This window comes from Ochotona curzoniae, unplaced genomic scaffold (genome assembly GCF_017591425.1).
Source record: "Ochotona curzoniae isolate NIBS_2020 unplaced genomic scaffold, NIBS_Ocur_1.0 contig_3520, whole genome shotgun sequence".
NCBI classification, from domain to species: Eukaryota; Metazoa; Chordata; class Mammalia; order Lagomorpha; family Ochotonidae; genus Ochotona; species Ochotona curzoniae.
Genome location: NW_024465894.1, coordinates 20,365,799 through 20,387,148, shown reverse-complemented (window position 1 = coordinate 20,387,148; position 21,350 = coordinate 20,365,799). Strand labels below are relative to the sequence as shown.

At 50.5% G+C, this 21,350-nt stretch overlaps 1 protein-coding gene across 1 annotated transcript in view; it reads right to left on the bottom strand.

Annotated features, from left to right (window-relative positions):
- Positions 1 to 11,006: 11,006 nt before the first annotated feature.
- RALGAPA2 (Ral GTPase activating protein catalytic subunit alpha 2) overlaps positions 11,007 to 21,350 on the bottom strand; it is a 267,919-nt gene continuing 257,575 nt past the window's right edge. Inside the window, exons 39-40 of the mRNA XM_040981778.1 lie at positions 14,317 to 14,356; positions 11,007 to 12,751 (exon numbers count right to left, since the gene is read on the bottom strand). Of these exons, the coding sequence (XP_040837712.1) occupies positions 14,352 to 14,356 (5 nt within the window). The 3' untranslated portion in view covers positions 11,007 to 12,751; positions 14,317 to 14,351. The remainder of the gene's footprint in view (positions 12,752 to 14,316; positions 14,357 to 21,350) is intronic.

Sequence of the window (21,350 nt, the reverse complement as noted above, 5' to 3'; positions counted from 1 at the left end):
CTTGGACGGAGGAATGTGATGCAGAGCAGACTGGGAGTGCCCACATTTCAGCCGAATCCTGTGTCATCTTAAGTCTAAGTACATCTCTCATTTCGCCCCCCCCCCCGCCTTTTAAAGAGCTGTATTTATATATTTGAAAGGCACAATGGTGGAGAGAAAGATGGAGAGAGATCTTCCATCTGCTTATTCACTCTCCAAATGGCCTCAATAGCCAGAGATGGGCCACGCAAAGTCAGGAGGCAGGACTTTCTTCCTGGTCTCCCACATGGTTGCAGGGGCCCATGCACTTGGGCTGTTTTCCACCAAACTCCCAGGCACATTAGCAGGGAGCTGGATTGGAAGTGGAGCAGCTGAGACTCCAAAGGTGGCAGCTTCATCTGCTGAGCCACAGCGTCAGCCTCTGAGGGAATCCTTAGCCTCCCAAAGGAACACAGTCTTTGAATGAATAACCTTTACTGCTTCTCTTGAAACACAGTAATTAACCACAATATCTTCCTGAACATTTTTACTTGTGTCTGACAAATCAGCAACTGTAACATATGGTTTTAAATCCTACAAGTCACACATTTACTATTTTATGTTTTTCTCAGAATACATCATGCTTGTTAACCACAGAGTAAATGCACTTTACTCCCATTCATATTTTTGAATATTTTCAACATTTGCTAACACAAATTAAAGAGGTTTAAAACAACTAAGCATATATTCCACTTCTCCCGGCTTCTTCGTGGCTGTAACGAGGATCTGACGTATTCTAAGGCCGTTTTGGAACCCCCAGACTCTTGCCATCCCTGTAGCATGTCACCATCTTCTCTCACTGTGACAGGAAACAACAGGGTTTGGGAAACCATGGCCACCTGGCAAGATATTGTTACTAAAATGTTACTGGAACACAGCCATGCCCATTCTCCGCTTGCCTGCATGCCTCATGCACCAAGTTCAGTCACTGGACTAGAGAGCAGACGGGTTGCGGAGCCTACACTGTGGATACCATAGCCTTCCCGGGGACAGTCTGCTGGCAGGAAGACGGTATGGGAGGCAATGCAATCGTGCTGTGCTGTTGGGTTGCCCCCCACCCCGTGCTCCTGCTCCTGACTTTGTGCGCATGCAGTTCTTGCGAACACTGCCCTTGTACGTCGGCATCCCAAATGTCATAGAACCCTGGAAAACTGTCATTACACGGAGGACTGCTCTTTTTACAGGGGTCACTGTTCCAGGTGCCACCTTTTACAGCCTGATGGGTGGAGTAAGAAAATTTAGATTTTCTGAAAATAGGAAATTGCCTCCAGAGTAATTCTATTGTGACTGTTCATGGGTTTAAAACAATTTGTTGTTGTTGTTGTTGTTGGTACTTGAAGGGCACGAAGAGCAAGAATGTAAGATATATACATTTTTAAAGATTTATTAATTTTTATTTGAATGGCAGATTTTACAGAGAATGGGAGAGACAGGTTCTTCATTCACTGGTTTATTCCCCAAAATGGCCACGATGGCCAGAGCTGAACTGATCTGAAGTTGGAAGCCAGAAGCTTCTTCCAGGTCTCCATGTGAGTGCATGATTCCAAAGACTCGGGCCATTTTCTGCTGTCCACTCAGGCTGTGAGCGAGGAACTGGAAGGGAAGTGGAGCAGCTGGGGCATGAACAGGTGCTCACATGGGATGGTGGTGCTCGTAGGTGGGAGATTCACCTGATAATTCATCATGCTGGCCCCAGGGATACATTTTTCATCCACTGATTCATCCCCTAAATGCCTACAACTGGTTTGGCCCTGCCGATGTCAGGAGTCCAGAACTCCAACTGCACCACATGGTGGCAGGGCCCCAACACCTGAACCATCATCTGCAGGCTCCTTAGGTTGCACATCGTCAGGAAGCTGGACAGCCACATTGGGGTGGGCACTCCCTTCTGGGATATAAGCATCCAAGGCAGTGATCTAATACACTGCGCCACAAAGCCCGTCCCATCTTGTTAATTGTGATCTGTTTCAGGCAATACTCAGACAAGCAAATCCAGTTCAAGTCCCAGCTACCCTGCTTCTGATCCAGCTTCCTGCTAATAAACCCACCCTGGGAGGCTCAAGCACTTAGGTCCCTGCCACCCACAGGGGAGACTAGATGGGGTTCCCGATTCCTGGCTTTGGCCTGGGTCTGCTCTGGGTGGGATAGGTATCTGGGATGTGAACCAGCAAATGGAAGATCTCTCATGCCTTCTCTCCTCTCCTGCTCTGCCTCTCAAGCAGATCAAAGTAGAAAACATTAAGAAAACAACAACAACAACAACAGGGCCCAGCAAAAAATAGCTCCACTAGTTAATCCTCCACCTCCAAGTGCCAGCATCGCATATGGGTGCTGGTTTGTGTTCTGGCTGCTTTACTGCCTTTCCAATAAAAAATAAATGAATTAGGCTATTGACCATCAGTCAGAGTCCACGTGTGTTGTTATCGTCTCTGTGCATCAAGTCCATCGCTGCAGGTCAGTGACGAGTGGCGCCTGAACAGGGACTTGAATGAAGCAAAGAAAGCACGACGGGGACCCCCACAGAAAGCGGTTCCCTCCAAAAATCATGAATTATTCTATAGTATTGGAGGCAATGGAAGTCCTTGCCATCCTCCCACTCTATTACTGATCTCGACTCAGATCTCCTGTGCGGGTGGCAGGAACCAACCAGCTCACCTGTCGCGTGGTGTTGCCCAGCATGCGCGTCAGCAGGGAGCTAGACCCAGGAGAAGCACAGGCTCTCCAATGGGGGACACAGACCCTCGGCCTGCCCCCAGCCCCCAGGGCAAAGTTCTTATTTCAGCAGGCTCTAACCTGCACACACAAATAACCACTGGCCAGAAAAAAGTCAGGTGAACTCAGCACTTTGCATGGTAATTATGGCTCTCACACCGCTGTCCATTTGTAGTAAGAAATCTGTAGATTCTTTATTAGTTCTGCTCCCCCCCAAGTCCCCTTAATTTTCTCATCCCACAGATGTAAACCACAACGGAGAGAAATGTCCGACTTCTTAAACAGCCCCACAGTGAGAATCTCAGGGTCGGCTCTGGCTCTCCGAAGCCGCCTTCCATCTGGTTCTAAAAGCACTTTTGTTGTGGAGATCACTTACTATTTTGCACCTGCAAGCAAGTTCTCTCCTGGGAACCATGGCAACCAGCATGTGGGCGAGAAGGGAAAATCTCCAAGCTCAGGTCCTGTTGGCAGTCCCTCCCACCTTCACCCAAGGGCAGCACACACACCACCAATGAACGCGGATCAGCTCAAGCAAGTACGCAGGGGCTTGGTCTCAGAACTCTTTCTCCTTAGGATTTGAAAGACAGTTACAGAGAGATTCAGAGAGAAAGAGAGAGACCTTCCACCTACTGGTTCACTCTCCCAAATAGCTGTAACATCTGGGGAGCCTGTAGTACCATGGAGCTCCGTGGACTTGGGCCATCTTCTGCTGCCTTTCCAGGCACATTAGCAGGCAGCTGGACAGCAGCGGTGCTGCAGAGACCCCAACTGTTGGTATGCCAACAGTGCAGGCAGTGGTTTATCCCACAGCACTACCAAGCCAGCCTCACTGTATGATGACTTCAGAGATAAACATTTCTATGAAAAATTTCATATTACAGTGCCAGTGCGATGGCTTCTGAAAGCAGTAAGTTTTGATAATAACAAACTGGCTGTTCCCTTGCTCTGGTGGTGCCTAATCCCGCTACATGGAGGTGCACAGAGCTTCAATGTCTAGGGGCATGAGGACACAGACACTTAATCCTTCACAGCTACAAACTCTCTGGGTGGCATCCTTCTCGACAGTCCAACTGACCTTCCAGCAGTCAGAGTGATCGGGGAAGGGGCCATTGCCAGGACACAGGTCTGATGGCGTGCAGGGCAAGCACCAAGGTCCACCTTGATGTGTGCAGATGGGCTGAGCAAACTCAAATACGGCTCCGGTGAGGGATAACGTGCCTTATGAGAAGCAGTAAGTGAGAGGCAGCTGTAGCTACAGACTGTGTAATTGACGAGGGAAGTTGTAGGAAAGGTGTTTTTAAGGGTTTGTTGCTATGAGGGTGTTTCTGAAAATTCGTAGAGAAACAGAATTTAAAGATGTTTGTTTTGGATGAAGAAAAATTTGGGATCCTAGCAGGTTTTTTTTTTTCATAATTCACGTTTTTATGAGTTTTCAGAGAACTATTTCTAAAAAAGAAAGAGAAAGGGAAAGAAAGAAAGAAAGAAAGGAAGGAGGGAAGGGAAAAAAAGCAAAAAAGAAAGAAGGGGGCCTGGCTCAATGGCTCAGTCTTCCCCTTGCGATGCCCAGGTCCCATGTGGGCACTCATTTGTGTCCTGGCTACTTTACTTTCATCCTAGCTCCCTTGTGGTGGCCTGGGAAAGCAGTAGAGAATAGCCCAAACCTTGGGACCCTGTGCACACATGGGAGACCCCAGAGGAAGCTCCTGACTTTGGAACATTTCAGCTCTGGCCATTGTGGTCATTTGGGGAGTGAACCAGTGGATAGAGAATATTTCACTCTGTCTTTCTTTCTCTCTGTAAATCTGATCTACCTTGTCAATAAAAATAAGTAAATTTTTAAAAAATTAATTTATTTTATTATTTAATGCTATAGTACTGTAGGCTCTGGGATCTCCTTTGCCCTTCCTAAGTCCCCTCCCCCTACCCACTTCCCCCCATGTCATTATAATAGTATAGTCCTTCACAATCAGCCACAAGTCCATCATCCTGCTGCTTGAGTGTATCTCGACATTGTAGGCATGGACAATGCACAAAGTCCAGCATCGTATTGTCAGGATGCATTGCACAATTTCATTGGGAGTTCATCTTTGATTTGGAAGTAGAGATGTATACTGCATTGTATCCTCATAGTCTCTGTTACACAGTCATTATACATTTTCTTAAATGAAAAACCACAAAACAAAATCAGCAACAGGAATGAAAACAGAAAATTTACAACATGAAGTTAAATAACATGTTACTAATACGTTGCTGGTAAAAAAGAAAATCAAAAACCTTCTTGAAGAAAACGATGCTACTCTATGACCTACGTGTCACTGAAGGAATTAATAAGAAAAAAAAAAACTTTTTTGAAGCAATGACAACAAAAGCAAAAATATCAAAACCCATGACAAAAAAACAGTATTGAAAGGGGCATTTATAACATTAGGCGCTTTAAAAAATTGAAATATCTAAAATAGATGATTAATAATGCATCTCATTAAAAAGGAAAAAAGAATAGGAAACACAAAATGATAAAAATCACAGCAAAAGTAGGTGGAATTGAAACTAAAAAACGACCAATTGCAACAAGAAAGCCATTTTTAAAGATGAGCAAAACAAACTTTTAGCCAGAAAAGAGAAGCTAGAGAGGAAAATCAAGTAAAATCAGAGATGAAAAAGAAAACATCCTCAGAAACTAGTCAGGTGGTCTCTTCTCGCTGAGTGGATCCTTTCATCATTGCATGATATCCTTCTTCATCTCATCTAATATTTTTCATGCCAAAGTCTACATTATTTGATATAAGAATAGCTGCACCAGCTCATATTTCTTTTCTATTAGCTTGGAATATCATTTTCCATCCTTCTACTTACAGTTTCCGCACATCTTTGTTGGTGAGATGTGTCTCCTGTAGGCAACAGATAGATGGGTTTTGTTTTTTGATCCAGTCTGCTAATCTATGACACTTGATTGATGAGTTTAATTCATTTGCATACAAGGTTAATATCAATAGGTAGTAATTTGGTCCTGTCATTTAGCAATGGATTGTTCATTACTTGATTTAGTCTTATTTTGTTGTTTTATTGGGACATTCTCCACTTTTGCCTCTGGTTTTGGTAGGTGCTATTTCTTTGTTATGATTAAGAATATCTTTGCCATTTGTAGGGCAGGTCTGGAAGAGGCAAATCCTGTGAGCTTTTCTTTACTGTAGAATTTTTTTTTTCCAAAGACAAAGAAAATATGTCATTCCATTCTCTTCTGGCCTATAGAGTTTCCTCTGAGAAGTCAACAGTAAGTCTGATTGGGCTTCTTCTATATATTAACTTTTAATAGCGTTCCTTAATTCTCGGGTACCTTTCTTAGCTTGACTCAGTTCCTCTTCTAGTTTTTTGTTTGTTTCCCCATTATTGAAGGAAACGCCTTCCAATTCTGAGACTCTTCCTTCTGCCTCACTCATTCTATTATTGAGACTTTCCATTGGATTTTAAATTTGTTAGTGTGTCCTTCATTTCTAATCATTTGGCTTGATTTTGTTTCAGAGTTACTATTTCCTGTGTGGATCCAAACAGTGGGTGGAGGAGTTTTGCTTTGTTTCTCTTTCTCTGTGTACATCTAAACTGCTTTTCCAACAGAAATAAATAAAACATGGAAAGGGGGAAGGAAAGAACAAAGAAAGGAAGGAAAAAAGGAAGGAAGGAAGGGAGGGAGGGAGGGAGGGAGAGAGAAAGAAAGAAAAAAGAAAGAAAGAAGGAAAGAAAGAAAGAAAATGAGAGAAAGGAAGAAGAAAAAGAAGGAAGGAAGGAAGCAGAAAGAGAACTCAGCACGATGGCTCAATTGGCTAATCCTCCCCTTGCAAGTGCTGAGATCCCATATGGGAGCTGCTCCACTTCCCATTCAGCTCCCTGCTAATGACCTGGGGAAGCAGTGGAGGATGGCTCAAGTCCTTGGAACCCAGCACCTGCATGGGAAAGCTGGAGGATGAGCCCAGGTCCTGGCTTCAGATCAAATCAACTTTGGTCATTGCAGTTATTTGGGGAGTGAACCAGGGGATGGGAGATCTTTCTGTCTCTCCTCCATAAATCTGCCTTTCCAATAAAAATAAATAAAATTCCAAAAATAAAAAAGTAAAGACAGCAAGCCTTGGGGGCTTAAGGGGTTAATCAACCACCTATGTTGTTGCCCATATAGAAGAGCAGGTTGCTGCACTTGCAGATCTCTCTCTCTCTCTGCTCAAGTGCTTGGGAAAGTAACAGAAGATGATTCAAATGCTTGGGCCCCTGCTCCCATGTGGGAGACCAGGATGGAGCTCCTGGCTCCTGCGTTTGGCCCAGGTTGGCCCTGGCCATTGCAACCACTTGGAAAGTGAACCAGTGGATAGAACACCTATTTCTCTCTTTCGTTTTCTCTGCCTCTCTGCCTTTCCAATAAATAAATCAGATCTTAAAAAAAAAAAAAAAGACAAGGACGGAGATAACCTTTTGAGTAACCTGCCTCTCTACCCCAGAACAGAGGCGGAAGAAGATCATCACATCCAAAAGGAGAATGACCTGTGCTTTGGCCGTCTCATCAAAATCTCCCTGATGCAGAGTAAATAAACCTGCTGGATTGGGGGGCAGCCCCACCTGCAGGTCTCTCCCCTGCACTTGGGCCTGGATTGTACATGCCAAGGATTCCAGGAAGGCAGGTGCCAAATGGGTGTTTCCAGCCGGCCGGTGGGCAGCTGTCCTCATGGTCGGATGACAGACCACGTTCTCTGAAAGCAGAAGATGAGGCCATTAAGGGCTCCAACCGTGGGCGGTGAGATGCTGCCTGGGAGGGAGGGAGGCCCACGCTGGAGGCCCCGGGCTCGCACTTAGCTGGGCAGCAGTTCCTCGGGGTTATTGATCCAAAGTACTCACCTCTGTCATCTCAGGAGCATAATGCAGTGCCTGAGTATTCATAGGGGGGAAAAAAAGACCTTTTCTTTGCCAGGCTATTTTCTGAAGTCAAAGAGCTCCTTTCAGGGTCTGTAATAGCAAGCCCCGGCCCACTTCACACCCTCAGCGAGAGAGCCTCGCTCCAATTTCCAGCCTGCTAGGATTGGCGCGTGCCCAGGAGGGGAGCTGCCACGTGGGGACCTCTTCAGATAAAACATGCTGTCAGCCTCAACAGGCATTTGGGTGGCAGGGATGGGGGTTGCGGGGGTGCACAGGACTGGCACATTATGGATGACACCTGAAACGCACAGGAAAGGACACTGACATATTTCATGCATTGATTTTCTTCCCCCTAGGATAATGTTTTCAATAGGATTTATAATAACACCCATAAGGCCCCCTGATATCTGAGATTGGGGGTGGGACTGTAAGGAAAATCTAATCTTTGCTTTGCGTGTTTGCTGTGGCACAGAAAGCAAGCTGCAGACTGGGACTGGCCTGGCTTCTCCTAGAATTGTTCTGGAAAAGGCAGACTCTTCCAGAAGCATGCTTGGTAACATGACAGCCTACGAGAAATGCCTTGCTCCGGTGTGTCAGCCAACTTAGGGGGATGTAGCTATTAAGAGCAAAATAAGTTATTGCAAAAATTTTCATTTGAGAGCTAGGGGTGGGGAGATAGAGAAAGGGAGAGAGGAAGAGAAAGCGACACAGCGGGGGAAGAAGCATGCTGTGCCCACCGTCTTACTCCCCTGGAAGGATGACAACAGCCCACCGGGGCTGGAACTAAGTGGAGACCTAGACGCCAATGCCCTGAGTCGTGGCCACTGCCTCCTCCAAGGATGTGCCTCGGAGGACACTGGGGGCAGGAGTGGGGACTCACGCCCAGGCAGTGTGGTGTATGTGAAATGTGAGCCTGCTGGAAGCATGATTGTAGCAGTGCAGACACACCTTCGTGCCAGTAAACATATGACATTCCAATTTTGAATATGAAAATGTTGGCTGTCCGATGTAGCTGGGCGTTTTGTTTTGGGAGTACAGTGTACATGCTGGTTAGGAACAGCACAGGAGGCCCCCGCTTTCCAGCTGGGTTAGCCCACTGAATCAACAGCTCTAGGTCTGGATAGAGCTAAGAGATGACCTTTACATGACCTTGAGCAGGAAAACTGCAGGACTCACATTCGTTTAGGGTTCCATTTCCACGGCATTCATATTTTGGTTTCAAAAATGAAATGCAATGGAGCCCGGCACAGTGGCCCAGTGGCTAAAGTCCTCGCCTTGAAAGCGTGGGGATCATATATGGGTGCCGGTTCTAATCCCACTTCCAGCTCCCTGCATGTGGCCTGGGAAAGCAGTCAAGGATGGCCCAAAGCCTAGGGATCCTGCACCCCTGAGGGAGATCTGGAAGAAGTTCCTGGCTCCTGGCTCAGCAAAATATTTTATAAGGAACAGGCAGTGAATGACTATTTGCGAAAGGGATGATGAATGAGTTATTACACAGTTGGCCAAAGTCTTGAGAGGCTAGTGGTATCCGGAGTCTGGGAGTGGCTCAGGACACTGGCCAGTCTGGCAGGTGGCAGGGTCCTGAGAGCCCAAGCGCCCAGCAGGCCATGACTGCATCAGGCCTCACACCTGGTCCCATGGCGAACCCTCAGAGTCGGCCGATTGCTGACTTGAGGCCACCATCAGGGAGCTGGTACAGGAGGTTGTTCCTGGAAGGACCGGGCAAGGGTCCTGTCCACTGTGATGATGCCAACCCAGAGGCGGGCAGGGCTGAGCGACCCATTGAGTCACGAGGGGCGGTGTAGCTTGCAGGTCTGTGAATGAGCCAACAAGACGCGGACCCGGCACCTCTATGTGGGGGAACCTTTGCTTTGTGTGTGTGAGGAGCTGAGAGGCCAATTTCATACAACACAACTGCTGTCAGCTCCTGGCTGGGAAGCACAGTCACCATTTTGGGGGTAATTTATAGGTTTTCGGTCAAGAGAATATTTTGTCCAGTAAAAACTCAAATCACCTTTTTATAAGATGCCATGATACACTTTATTTCCCAACGATCATAAGGAGGAAAGAATCACACAGCATCAAGGCGCCTGTTTCTACTTTATTTCCATCATCACAGGAAGTCAGAAGGAAAGAGGAAGACGGGGTCAGGTGGAGGTCAGCAGTGGAGTTGTGTGAACTGTGGCTGGCATAGCTGCGGGGCAGTGTGTCCTGTAGACACACGTCTACACACACACACCTTGCAAACGTAGGACACGTGTGAGGGTCTCTGTCATCGAAGGCATGGAGCGTTAGGATAATTAACAGGAGACAGTGAAACACAAATCAAACAACACGTTATAACTTAATTTACCATGTTTATCTTTTTTTTCCCTCTTATTTACAGATACTAAACATCGGTAGACCTGGAAACGGAAGAAACGTTTGCTTGATGTCTATGTCGTACATAGATACTGAGCGCAAAGACAATGATGGCTGTTTCATGGCAAACTTCCTTTCTGATGAAGACGTTCCCCTTAGTGGGCAGACAGTAGCACGGTCGCATGCGGGAAGCCACTGTGGTGAGTGTGACAGCATCCGTCGTCACACCTGATGGGGGCGGGGAGGCTGGAGTGCGCATGGACCACGGAGGCTGCAGGATCTCTAGGGGCTCATCAGTCCCCCAATTCCTCCGGGGCCTCCGACGGGCTATGGACTTAGCTGCTGACCAACGCTCACCCATGTGGGATGCTCAGCCACTTTTAGCAAGTCCTCATTTGGTGGCATTGCTGTCTAGTGAGCTGACACACCTGGGCTTTGACCTAGCTGGGAATCTGGAGAACATAGGGTCTGACCTGATGTAGGTGGGACCGGGAGGGGCCCCTCTGGCTATAGGAGGCTGCCCCCCGACACTTACATGGTGGAAGAGCATGGGGACTTGGTGTGACTGTGTGGCAGAGCAGGGTGGGGGAGAGGCGGGGGGAAGCTGGCCAGATGACCAGCCCTCCACAGATTTTGCTGAAAGGCATTTTTCACAAGAGCACAATATTTGCTTTTCTGGGGGAAAATAAAAAAAAAAAAAAAAAGAAGCCAAACTTCGGGCCCAGTGCGATAGCTTAGTGGCTAAAGTCCTCGCCATGCACGTGCCAGGATCTCATATGGTTGCCGGTTCTAATCCTGGCGGCCCTGCATCCCATCCAGCTCCCTGCTTGTGGCCTGGGAAAGCAGTCGAGGACGGTTCAAAGCCTTGGGACCCTGTACCCGCACGGGAGACCCAAAAGAGCTCCTGGCTCCTGGCTTTGGATCGGTACAGCACCGGCTGTTGCAGTCACTTGGGGAGTGAATCATCAGACGGAAGATCTTCCTCTCTGTCTCTCCTCCTCTCTGTATATTTGACTTTGCAATAAAAATAAATAAATCTTAAAAAAAAAAGAAGTCAACTTGATCATTTCAGTTTTCCACGCCAGAGAACCCAAAGGACCCAAGTTCACATGACTGCGAGTAAACATGGTGCCAGAACTCCTACTCCAGCTGCTCTGATTGCCCCAACCCTAGGGTCACCGAGCAGAGCGCAGTGAGGAAGGCTCTTTCAGAAGGCTGCTGGCTGTAGCACGGGCTCATGAAAACCCAAGAATGCCAATAGAAGCTGAGTGTCTGGTCGCCTACGGTTGTCTCCCCCTACAAGGTCAGAGGCTCTGGTGCACAGAGGTGACAGGGCTCTCTAGATCCTGGACATAGACTGTTCCAGAAGCTACCCATTTCCAGCTGCCAACTGAGTAGTGGAGGCTTGGGGTACGTGATAAACGTGAACCAAGGCAGCTAGACCCCAGTGACTGGGCTGTTAGGAGTCATGCTTTACTCAGAATAAAAGCAAAGAGGACAGCAGAATGTCCACTGCCTTTCTCAGAGCAGCCCAAGGTAGGTAAAGCTCATTTCTACTTTGCCACATCCCTGTTCCCCCCAGGTGGTGGGCTAGGCTTCAGTCCCCTACCTGCGATCCCAGGGAGGCAGAAAAACACACTTTCCAGGGCCAAGTTCCTGGCTGGTAGCTGCATTTGACCTGCCGTTCTCATGTCTTCGGCCCCGTGCGCTGCGAAAGGGCCCTCTCCCAACAACAGGAGCTGAGGTGGGCATTGGACTTGGGTTCCTGCTCTGAGGTCGAGCAGTCCCAGAGTCCATGCTGGGGTAAGGCCTGCGCGACACGGGTCATCCCTGTGAGCACAAATTTCCAGCAGGACAAGCAGGGTCCCCCCGCCCAGAGATGCTGGTAGAAGGAGCTGGGTAAGCTGAGCAGCAGGGTGAGGGCTGGTCCTGGGTTCCCTTTCTGCTCCTGCTTTTCCTGTTTGTGAACAGGCTCAAGAGGCCTTCCATCTGAATTCCCTGCTAACCCCCGCCCCTTGCTTGGAATCTGTTCCCTTAAAATTGAGTGTGTGACAAGACACGTCCCAGGGCTCTTCCAACCCTCCCAAGGCACATTTCCATCCAGGCCTGGCACCTGCAGCTGCTGCTGACGTTTGCCTACTCTCCTGATGGGCACTTGCCATGCTGAGCCTTGGCATCATAGGGACAGTACCTTGCATTTTCAGAACCTTCTGAGCATTGTGGGATGGGAGCGTTTGATGGGGCCTCTGGGTGGCCAGGGTAACGTGGGTCTTGGGCACAGGTGGAAAATCACTCAAGCACTGAGGCAGACTTTCCCCTAGGCGCCGGGCCCTGGGGAGAGCCACTTATCACGATGATGAAATTTTTGAGGAGTTGGTACATCCTAACAAGAAGCAAAAACTAGCAACACCAATGCAGGGGTTTGTGAATGAGAGGAACCAGCGGGGGCTCAGGAACTCAACTGCTCTGGGTCCCTCCCTGGAGGCCCACACCTCTCCCATGTGCTGCTGCTCGGGGAAGCCCCACCAGTGCCCATGGGCAGTGGGTTTGTCTCTGGCTGTTGGTGGCTTTTCGTGGGGTCCTGGGACACCATCTTGTGTGACAGTCGCTGGATTTGCTTTGGATTTCACGAGGTTTCCTTCATGTTTACTGCACAGGCATGGCAACCAAGTCTCCCGCAGGCTCTGGGTTCGGGGGCTCTAGGAGAGGGCATTGCACAAGCCACATCCACCTCTGGGCTGGCACGCAGGTGGGATCCAGGACCCTGCGAAGGAAGTGGAGAATGGCCCCATCATGGAATCGGTCTAGGCTACTACAGCCATGGGTTCCAGGGATCTGCACTACTAAGAAAGGGGTCCTAGGCCTCCAGCGAGGGACTCCCCACAGGCTGCACACTGGTGGGCTTGCAAGGTCGTTTACTGAGTGAATCAACCAACCAAGTCCTGCAGCTTTTGAATAGTACAGCAAGAAGCCATGAACCTTTTCAAAGTTAACTCAGCCTTAATGCTCTATGCACAAGCACAGGGCAAAGGGGACAGGCACACGACTGACACAGAACAGTCCATGAAACAGGTGGCAAAGCTACACCGGCAGCTCGGACAGTCCTTGCTGGTACAATTGGCAGCTCCCCGGCTGTATGTGTTGAGATTTTTACTCAATGAGTTACTGCTCACGTATCCCCTAGGGGCTCTCTAAGACTACAGAGGTCAGGGGTAAAGTGCTTGCTGAATGAGTCCACGTGAGCACAAGGGCAGGAAAAAAGGAGAGTGTGAGAGCAGGTGGATCTGCACCCTGCCTCCCCAGGGCTGCCGGAGGGAGCTCCAAGGAATCCCGGACTGCCTGCTGCAACACTCCGCCACTGTTGCTGGCGGGGTGCTCTCCTGGGGCGTCACCATTTCATCACCCTTCCCCTCCTAACCTACTTGTTCACCTGGGCTCCCTGTGTGACCTGGGCTGACAGCACACCTGGAGAGCAGGCCTGCTAGCTCCTCCCCTCCCACTGCTCACCTGCCTCTAGGGCAGGGTCTTTTCTCCTGAAATGTTTTTGGTCGTGGGGGTAGGTCACTGGGCTCATGGATAGCATCTGTCTTTGCATGCTCTGCCCTTGTCTCACTGCTTCTCCAAAGAGCTTCTAGAATCAGTGCTTGCCAATAAGCCTGGACTTGTGAACAAGACCTTGCCGAGTGTGATTGGGGAACATGGCATGTTTCAATGCCAAGGGCTCTACACAGTGGGCGGGGGTGGGGGAGGACATGGTTTTCCCAGCAAGGCCACACCTGCTGTGCTGTCCTGTCCTTTGGGTACCAGACTGTGGGTCCTAAGTCCTTTGCTCTCTGAGCTTTGGCAGCTTTTTCTACTTGTCTTCTTCAAGCTGTTCCATTCAGTAGGTCCCTCCACTTGCGTGCCCTCCCCGCACGCAGGCCAAGGAGGCCGCCATTACGGCAGTCCAAGGCCGCTGGCAGTGGTAGCCCAGAAGAAGGGGTGGCCCTGGCACCCACTGGCTTCCTGCAGCCCACACACAAAAGGGTGGCTGACAGACATTTCCTGGGACTGGTGGATGCTAGTCTCAGATTCTGCATGAGTCCCCTGCAGGTGGAAGAAAGGAAGGTGAGGCTGGCTCCCAGGGCAGCACAGGGGCCAGAGTGAGGGCAGGGCCACTGGAAGCAGGCGGGAGGCAGCCTGGGTGAGGGAGTCCCAGGGAGGCGGAGGGCACAGCAGGGAACAGAATCAGAGACAGACCTGATGGTCAAGTCACCGCCTTCCGGCTCCCCAAGTGGAGCGGGGCTGCGCCAGGCCGAGCTGCGCTGGGTGCTGGCAAGTCAAGCTTACCTTTCTCAGGTACTGCGATGGGAAGGTCATGCGTTTCAATCTGGAGGGAGAGAACAGGACATCCAGTGACTATAAGCGTCCCTCTGGCACTGGCCATGTCATTTACATGCAGCTACAAACTTATGAATTTCTGAGATTCTAAACAGCTGAAAAGTCACTTGCAAATTCCACAAGCTAAGGTCACATCCACACATGTGAAATGAAAGGCATCAAAACTCCCAGGACGCACAAGGTGGAGCTTGCTGGGAGCCCTGCAGCCCTGGGGTAGCCAGGCCCTCTTCCCAGTGCCCAGGCTTTCCTGTCTGATCTGGTACAAACTAGAGTCCAAGATACAAAACAGTGTGCAACACAACCAGTGGACTTGCCATGAGAGATCTGAGAGCTCTCCGAGGTGCTGGAGGTGGGAAGGATTACCTGAGCCCAAGTCCCATTTTTTAAAAAAGATTTATTTATTTTTATTGGAAAGACATATATACAGACAGAAGGAGAGACAGAGAGAAAGATCATTCATTCATCAATCCACTCCCCAAGTGGCCACAACAGCTGGAGCTGCGCCAATCTGAAGCCAGGAGCCCAGATCCTCTTCCGGGTCTCCCATGTAGGTGCAGAGTCTACCTCTGCCCCACCAGAGGATGGTGTGCTCCAGGCATGAGGGCCTCTGGGCAGGTGCTGTCTGCTGACTTTAGATTTGGATGGGTTCTGGAACCGTGGATGATGGGACCACCTAGATTTCCATTTGTTCAAATGCATTGTGTGGTTGGAGGGGTCCCCCACTTTCTCCCATGGGAAAGATGGCAAACGAAGGGTGCCTTATCTATGGGTCACCCTTGGGTTGGGGAGGCCCAGCTTCTCAGGGCACTATGCTTCTACATCTCTCCAACGTGAGCTAAGAGGTCTTCATGGCGGGGGCTCCTTGATCTCCTCCCCTCAGCCCTGGTTCTGCTGCACAGACTGGCACCTGATTGGTAGAAAGCATGAAAGCAGATGGCGTAGGCTGACAATGGAGGACTTGTTTGTAATTGCTGATGAGAACGGTTTCCTCCTGTCCCGGGTGTCCCCAGATGCAGCCTGGCGTGCTGTGGGCTGGCCCACAAAGAATATCTCCATAACTGCCAATCCACGGCGGAGTTAAGGAGATGCAAAGGCAGAGCCAGTTGGGGGCTGCCTTGATTATTCCAACGGGGCTCAAGTGTCACTTGTCCTTGACACGCACATGGTGCTCCCAAAGGCACAAGTCCCAATGGCTGGAGCAGAGCAGTGGGCTGTCAACTTCCTGATGCACCCCTCCTCCCCACCGACCTGGCGGTGGGACGGGATGAAGGGCAGTTAGGCATGAGGCATCAAGCGACCTGGGCACTGCTGGACAGCACCAGAGGAGGGATGCGAAAGGGGAAGGGCCTAGGAGGCCGTGTGATGCCTGAGGGGATCTGCGAGAGACACAAGGCATAATTACTTCCTTCTTTCATCAACCATGCCCCCGGATGTGTGCCTGGTACTGTCCTAGGCTCCTGTTGACAACACGGAACAAAGCAGGCAGTCTCTTGCCTCTGAGGCTTATTGGCAGAGGTAAGCAGACGGCAGCATGTAGCCCAAGGGGGGAGATGTCCTCCTCTTTATGTGCGTAAAGCACAGATGTGATTTCTGTCCATAAAGATACAAGATATTTTGCCTCTGTGTGTGTATGTGTGTGTGAGAAGAGGGGAAAAACTCAAGAATAACCATGGCTCCAAAGGCTTCGTGCTGGGGTGATGTTGGCAATGACCTTGAGGTACATGGGGTTCCAGGGTCAGTGTGCATGTGCAGGTGTAATGGCATTCTTGCATATGTGTGGGGCAGGGAGGCCACGGGTCAGCCTCACACACAATCAAGGGCAGGCGAGCGAGGCTCCTGGGAACAGCCCTTGACATTTGGCCCAGGACAGCAAGGGGCCCGCCTGCAGCCACTTGGGGACAGGTTAGGCACGGAGTACCAGAAGTCATTTTTCACAAAAGGAAGATGTCTTCCCTTCTTGGCTTTCCAGGACTTCTTTGGAAAGACCCAGGAGCCCACTTGGAGGTTGCGCATGCTCTCCCAGCTCCACCTCACCGAGGCTTTCCCAGGATGGGGGCTCTTCGGGAGGCCTGCTTTCTCTGGTTTTTCCTCACTGGGAGGGCAAAGGGGAAGAGTTTGAAGCAAGCTTCTTATCCTGGAGGAAAAGGCTGTCCTGCTGGATGGCCTATGGGATCACGGTGGGCAGTGTTAGGCAAGCAAAGTGGCTACCTCTCCCTGGATCCTTATTACTGAGCAGTCAGCATGGAAAATGATGAACTGCTTCAAAATAACGAGAGGGAAGGCTTGCGAGAGCTGGCATGGACGACGGAGAGGAACAGCGGGCTAGGGTTCCACCTTTCAGCGAGTGCTGAATATCCTACCAGCAGGAAGGCAGGCCGAGTGGGAGATCAGAGGCTGTTGGGGGCTCTTCAGACCCCTTGGAATGGCTCTGCAGAAGGGAACAGGTGCAGCAGTAGATGGCATGAGCGTACACACTACAACCCAAGACCAGTGGGAATTGGCCAGTCTCATTAACATCTCCAAATGGCTTAAGGATGGCTTCCAGGATTTCCCATCCAGCAGCAGAGGCTGTGTCCTGGCCCCAGCCCTGGCTCTGGGCTTCGCTTCCCTCTGATCGTTGGACTTGCCCATCAACTTGGGTTCTGAAGCAGAAAGCTGGGACAGCTGCACCAGCAGGGAGGGAGGGAAGAGCGTGCAGATTATGTGTGTCTGTGTGCGCACGCCTGCGTCTGCGGGCAGGGGTCTAGAGAGCAGGTGGATCGCACATGGAAAAACCTTCTCTGGCATTTTCTCCCCCATCTTTCCCGTCCACAGGTGCAATGGGCTGTTATGGACCTAGCACGAAATCACACTGGATTTTCAAGTTCACTTGCTCACCAGGCTGTCACGGAGAAAGGTTTCCGGGCTGTTATTCTCCCTGTTTCACAAATAAGTCCAAGGTGTCAGTGGCAGCTCAGCCACAGCAAAGTGGGTTCCCCTCACCAGACTGACTTTCAAATCCCTGTGAACAGCCAGATAACATGTGGATATTTACGACAGTGCTAGTCCTGAAGGCCATGAGGTGGGAAGTGGCCTAGACATCCACCAGCAGAGGGCTGGATGAACCGAATCTGGTCTATTGTCACAATGATATGCTACTTGGCACTAAAAAGAAAAGAATCTGAAACTCATGCTGCTACATGGATGGACCTAATGAACAAGCTAAGTGTGCCCTAGAGCAGTAACTGAATGAATCCACGGACACGAAATGTCTGGGACAGGCCAGTCCACAGAGCCAGAAAGTGGATGAGTGGTCGTTTGGGCAAAGTGGGGAGGGCAGGGTGGAGGGCAAGGAGGACTGACTCCCAGTGTCTGCTTTAGAGCAGGTTGGGAACTGTAGCTACTGTTACTGCAGCATCAGGAAGCTGAAGTTGGGAGCCAGAGCTGACTTGACTTGGGGACTTGGAAGTGGGATGCGGAGTCTCGACCTCCAGGCTAAATAAACGCCCAGAGTGTTCGTGGACCACACTACAAACACACACTGTGATCTAAGCACCCTGGGCTGTCCTGTAGCACTCTGCCTTGACCCACTGCTTTTCTTCAGAACTGTCTTTTCCAGCTGGCTGTTGGACCTGGTGGTTAGGATGCCTGTCCACCGGGTTGGAATGTCTGGGTTCAGCATCTGGCTCAGGTTTCCTGCTCCCAGCTCCAGCCCCGGGCCTTTGTAGGTATCCGACAAGTGAGTGAACCAAGAGAGAGGAGTGCTCAGTCTGTCTGCCTGACTTTTTAAAAAGTTCTGACTTTCTGGGCGAGGCTGACTTGAGCTTATTTGTCTGCAAACAACTCAGGTCTGAGCTGGGATGGCTCAGTGCTGAGCTGGTCCAGCACACCAGCCACAGGACAATGTAGCAGTTGAGGGTATGGGGACCCTGGGAGGGACACGGGAGTTCTGGGTGCTGGTGTCATGGAACTTGCAGTTCTGACAGCAGAACACCTGCTGTCTCAAGACTTGTACCCACTGAACTAAGACAGGCCCTGCATGAGCTAACTTGAATCTCTTGGCTGCCTGGGTGTGCACTGGTTCCAGCCCACGTGGTCTGGGCGTTAGTTCTATGAAACAGTCCTGTCTGCCTCCCTCCTCCTGGCTGTCTGCTCCTGAGGGTGGAATCCCACGGCAGGTGCCAAGGGCAGGACTCTGCAGAGCAGTGGGGGGGCGGAAGAGTGTCCCACTGGGAGCACGGAGACCTAGCTAGTGCTGCACCCTGATGTTGAAGACAAAACCCCACTGCTGGTCAGATGCTCCATGGAGAGCGGGACCAATCAGGTTATCAGGAGAGCGGCTGGTGGGTAAAGCATGAAGTGTATGTTCTCCTCCTCAGGCCTGGTGTGATGGCTCAGCAGCTAAATCTTCACCCCAAATGGGTCCTGGTTCATGTCTCAGCTGCTCCACTTCCCGCCCAGCTCCCTGCTTGTGGCCTGCAAAAGCAGTAGAGGATGGCCCAAAGCCTTGGGACCCTGTGTCCACACGGGAAACCTGGAAGAAACTCCTGACTACTGACTTCGGGTTGGCTCAGCTCCAGCCACTGTGGCCATTTGGCGGAGTGAGCTGGTAGATGGAAAATCAGTTTGTCTCTGCCTCTCCTCTCTATAAATTGGATTCGCCTATACAATAAAAAATAAATCCTAAAAAGAGATGGCTCTGGCACATGGCCAGTCCCGGGTGACCAGGACAGAGGGCAGAAGCATCGGAGGGGCCTGTGAAGTCCCACTTGGGGGCCCGGCGCGGTGGCGCAGTGGTTAAGGTCCTCGCCTTGCACGCCCGGGATCCCATATGGGCGCCGGTTCTAATCCTGGCTGCCCTGCTTCCCTTCCAGCTCCCTGCTTGTGGCCTGGGAAAGCAGTCAAGGACGGCCCAAAGCTTTGGGAACCTGCACCCGCGTGGGAGACCCGGAAGAGGCTCCTGGCTTCTGGCTTTGGACCGGCATAGCATCGGCCGTTGCGCTCACTTGGGGAGTGAATCATCGGACGGAAGATCTTCCTCTTTGTCTCTCCTCTCTGTATATCCGCCTTTCCAATAAAAACTAATAAAAATAAATCAAAAAAAAAAAAAAAAGAAGTCCCACTTGGGGCATCTCCCTTTGGGCATTCCTTCCCTCTGGGAGCTATGACGCTGCTGAGTGAGTTGCCAGCCAGCACCCTAGCTGGGGAGTGCCCAGCTTCACAAAGCTGCAGTTTCTGATGTTAACTGGGAGATTAACTACAGTGTGCTTGTTTTTCTAGCAATTTCTTGCACCCTGGGGACATAGCTAGGGACCAAGGTTTCCCTAATGACTACAAGGGTCTGTCTGCCCCAACAGACTGCAGCAGTGACCGGAGTGGTGTGGGAGTGTTCTTGGTTTGGCTGGAAACTCGGGCTCCAGGGGAGCACAAGGTTCCTGCCTCAAGCCACCTGCAGCCAGGCTTTTGGCTCACAGGGCCCTGTTCCGAGGAGACAGAGGTGGGGATGGGCCTCAGTTCTTACCACAGGGAACAGCTGGGTACTGCAGGAATCTAGGAGAAACCTGCATGTGTAGGACATGGACCCCTGGAACCTGTCCTTGGTGCATCTGGGGTCTTGGAGATGACACGGCATTTCTTGTGTGCTGAGGAATCAATTTTCCAAGGCAGTGTTATAAATCCAGGCCTCCTTCAAAACTTTTTTTTAAACACTTAAAAAAAAAGATTTACTTATTTTTATTGGAAAGGCAGATATACAGACAAAAGGAGAGACAGAGAGGAAGATCTTTCTTCCATTGATTCACTCCCCAAGTGAGCACAATGGCTGGTGCTGTGCCAATCTGAAGATGGGAGCCATGAGCTCTTCCGGGTCTCCCACGCGGGTACAGAGTCTCAAGACTTTGGGCCGTCCTCAACTGTTTTCCCAGGCCACAAGCAGGGAGCTGGATGGGAAGTGGGGCCTCCGGGATTAGAACTGGCACCCATATGGGATCCCAGTACATGCAAGGTGAGGACCTTAACCACTATGCTATCAAGCTGGGCCCCTAAAGGGCTTTTTATCCAGCCTTCTGAGAGAGGGACTTTAAAGACCACTAGGCAAAGAAGAACCAATTCTTGTCCTTTCTATGCCTCTCACAAGGTTTACTGGCCACTTATCACCCTGCGTATCTCTGGGAAAAGGCCAGCATACAATATTCTTTTTTCTTCCTTCCTACTTCCCCGCCCCACCCCGCATCCCCCACTCGCAGGCTGAAAAATGCTGGTAAGAGAGTTGTTGCCTGGCCTTGGTGTTGGCTTGGTCATTGCCAAGTGGGAATTGTAGTAAAGTGTTGAGTCTCCCAGGAACCCCCATGGTGGAGGCTGCATGGGTGCCCCTACCTGCTCAGCCAGAGGAGCCAAGGGCATAGTTGTGGGTTCACAAGGAATGTGAACATGCAGTGCCAGCCTGGTTCTTCTGATACACATTCTCAAGGTTATCTTAAGTAAGCTTTAATTAAATGTCATTTCCTAAAAATTGTCTCTGGAAAAATTCTTGGTACCCGCCAGCCAGCTAATGCGTCCCCTGAGCCACGATTAGTGGTGGGGTGGGAGTGACACGACACTGGCATGCAAAGCCCTGGAACGACTGGGAGCCCAGGATGAGCTGAGCACAGCATTTCCAAGAAAAAAAAAAAAAAAACACCTTCATCATCCTTCCCCGGGCATGAGCTGAACTGGACGTCACCTCCCGCCCCCAGCCCCACCCCCAGTTGGATGATCCCGGGGCCCCGTATGCTTCCAGTCACAACCCTGGACTGGGGTGACCCACGCCTCTGTCCACAGCCCTTCCTGTGTCAGAGTTCCCGACTCACAGCCCCGGGGGTGGGTTAAAAGCCCACAACAGGACACTCAGTGGATTCTCCACGCTGCCAGGTTCACCAGGCAGATGGCCTGGCCCATCTCAGGGGACTGCAGCCCACACGATCCAAGTGGCTGACGGGTTCTTTTTTCCATATATAGTTATGGTT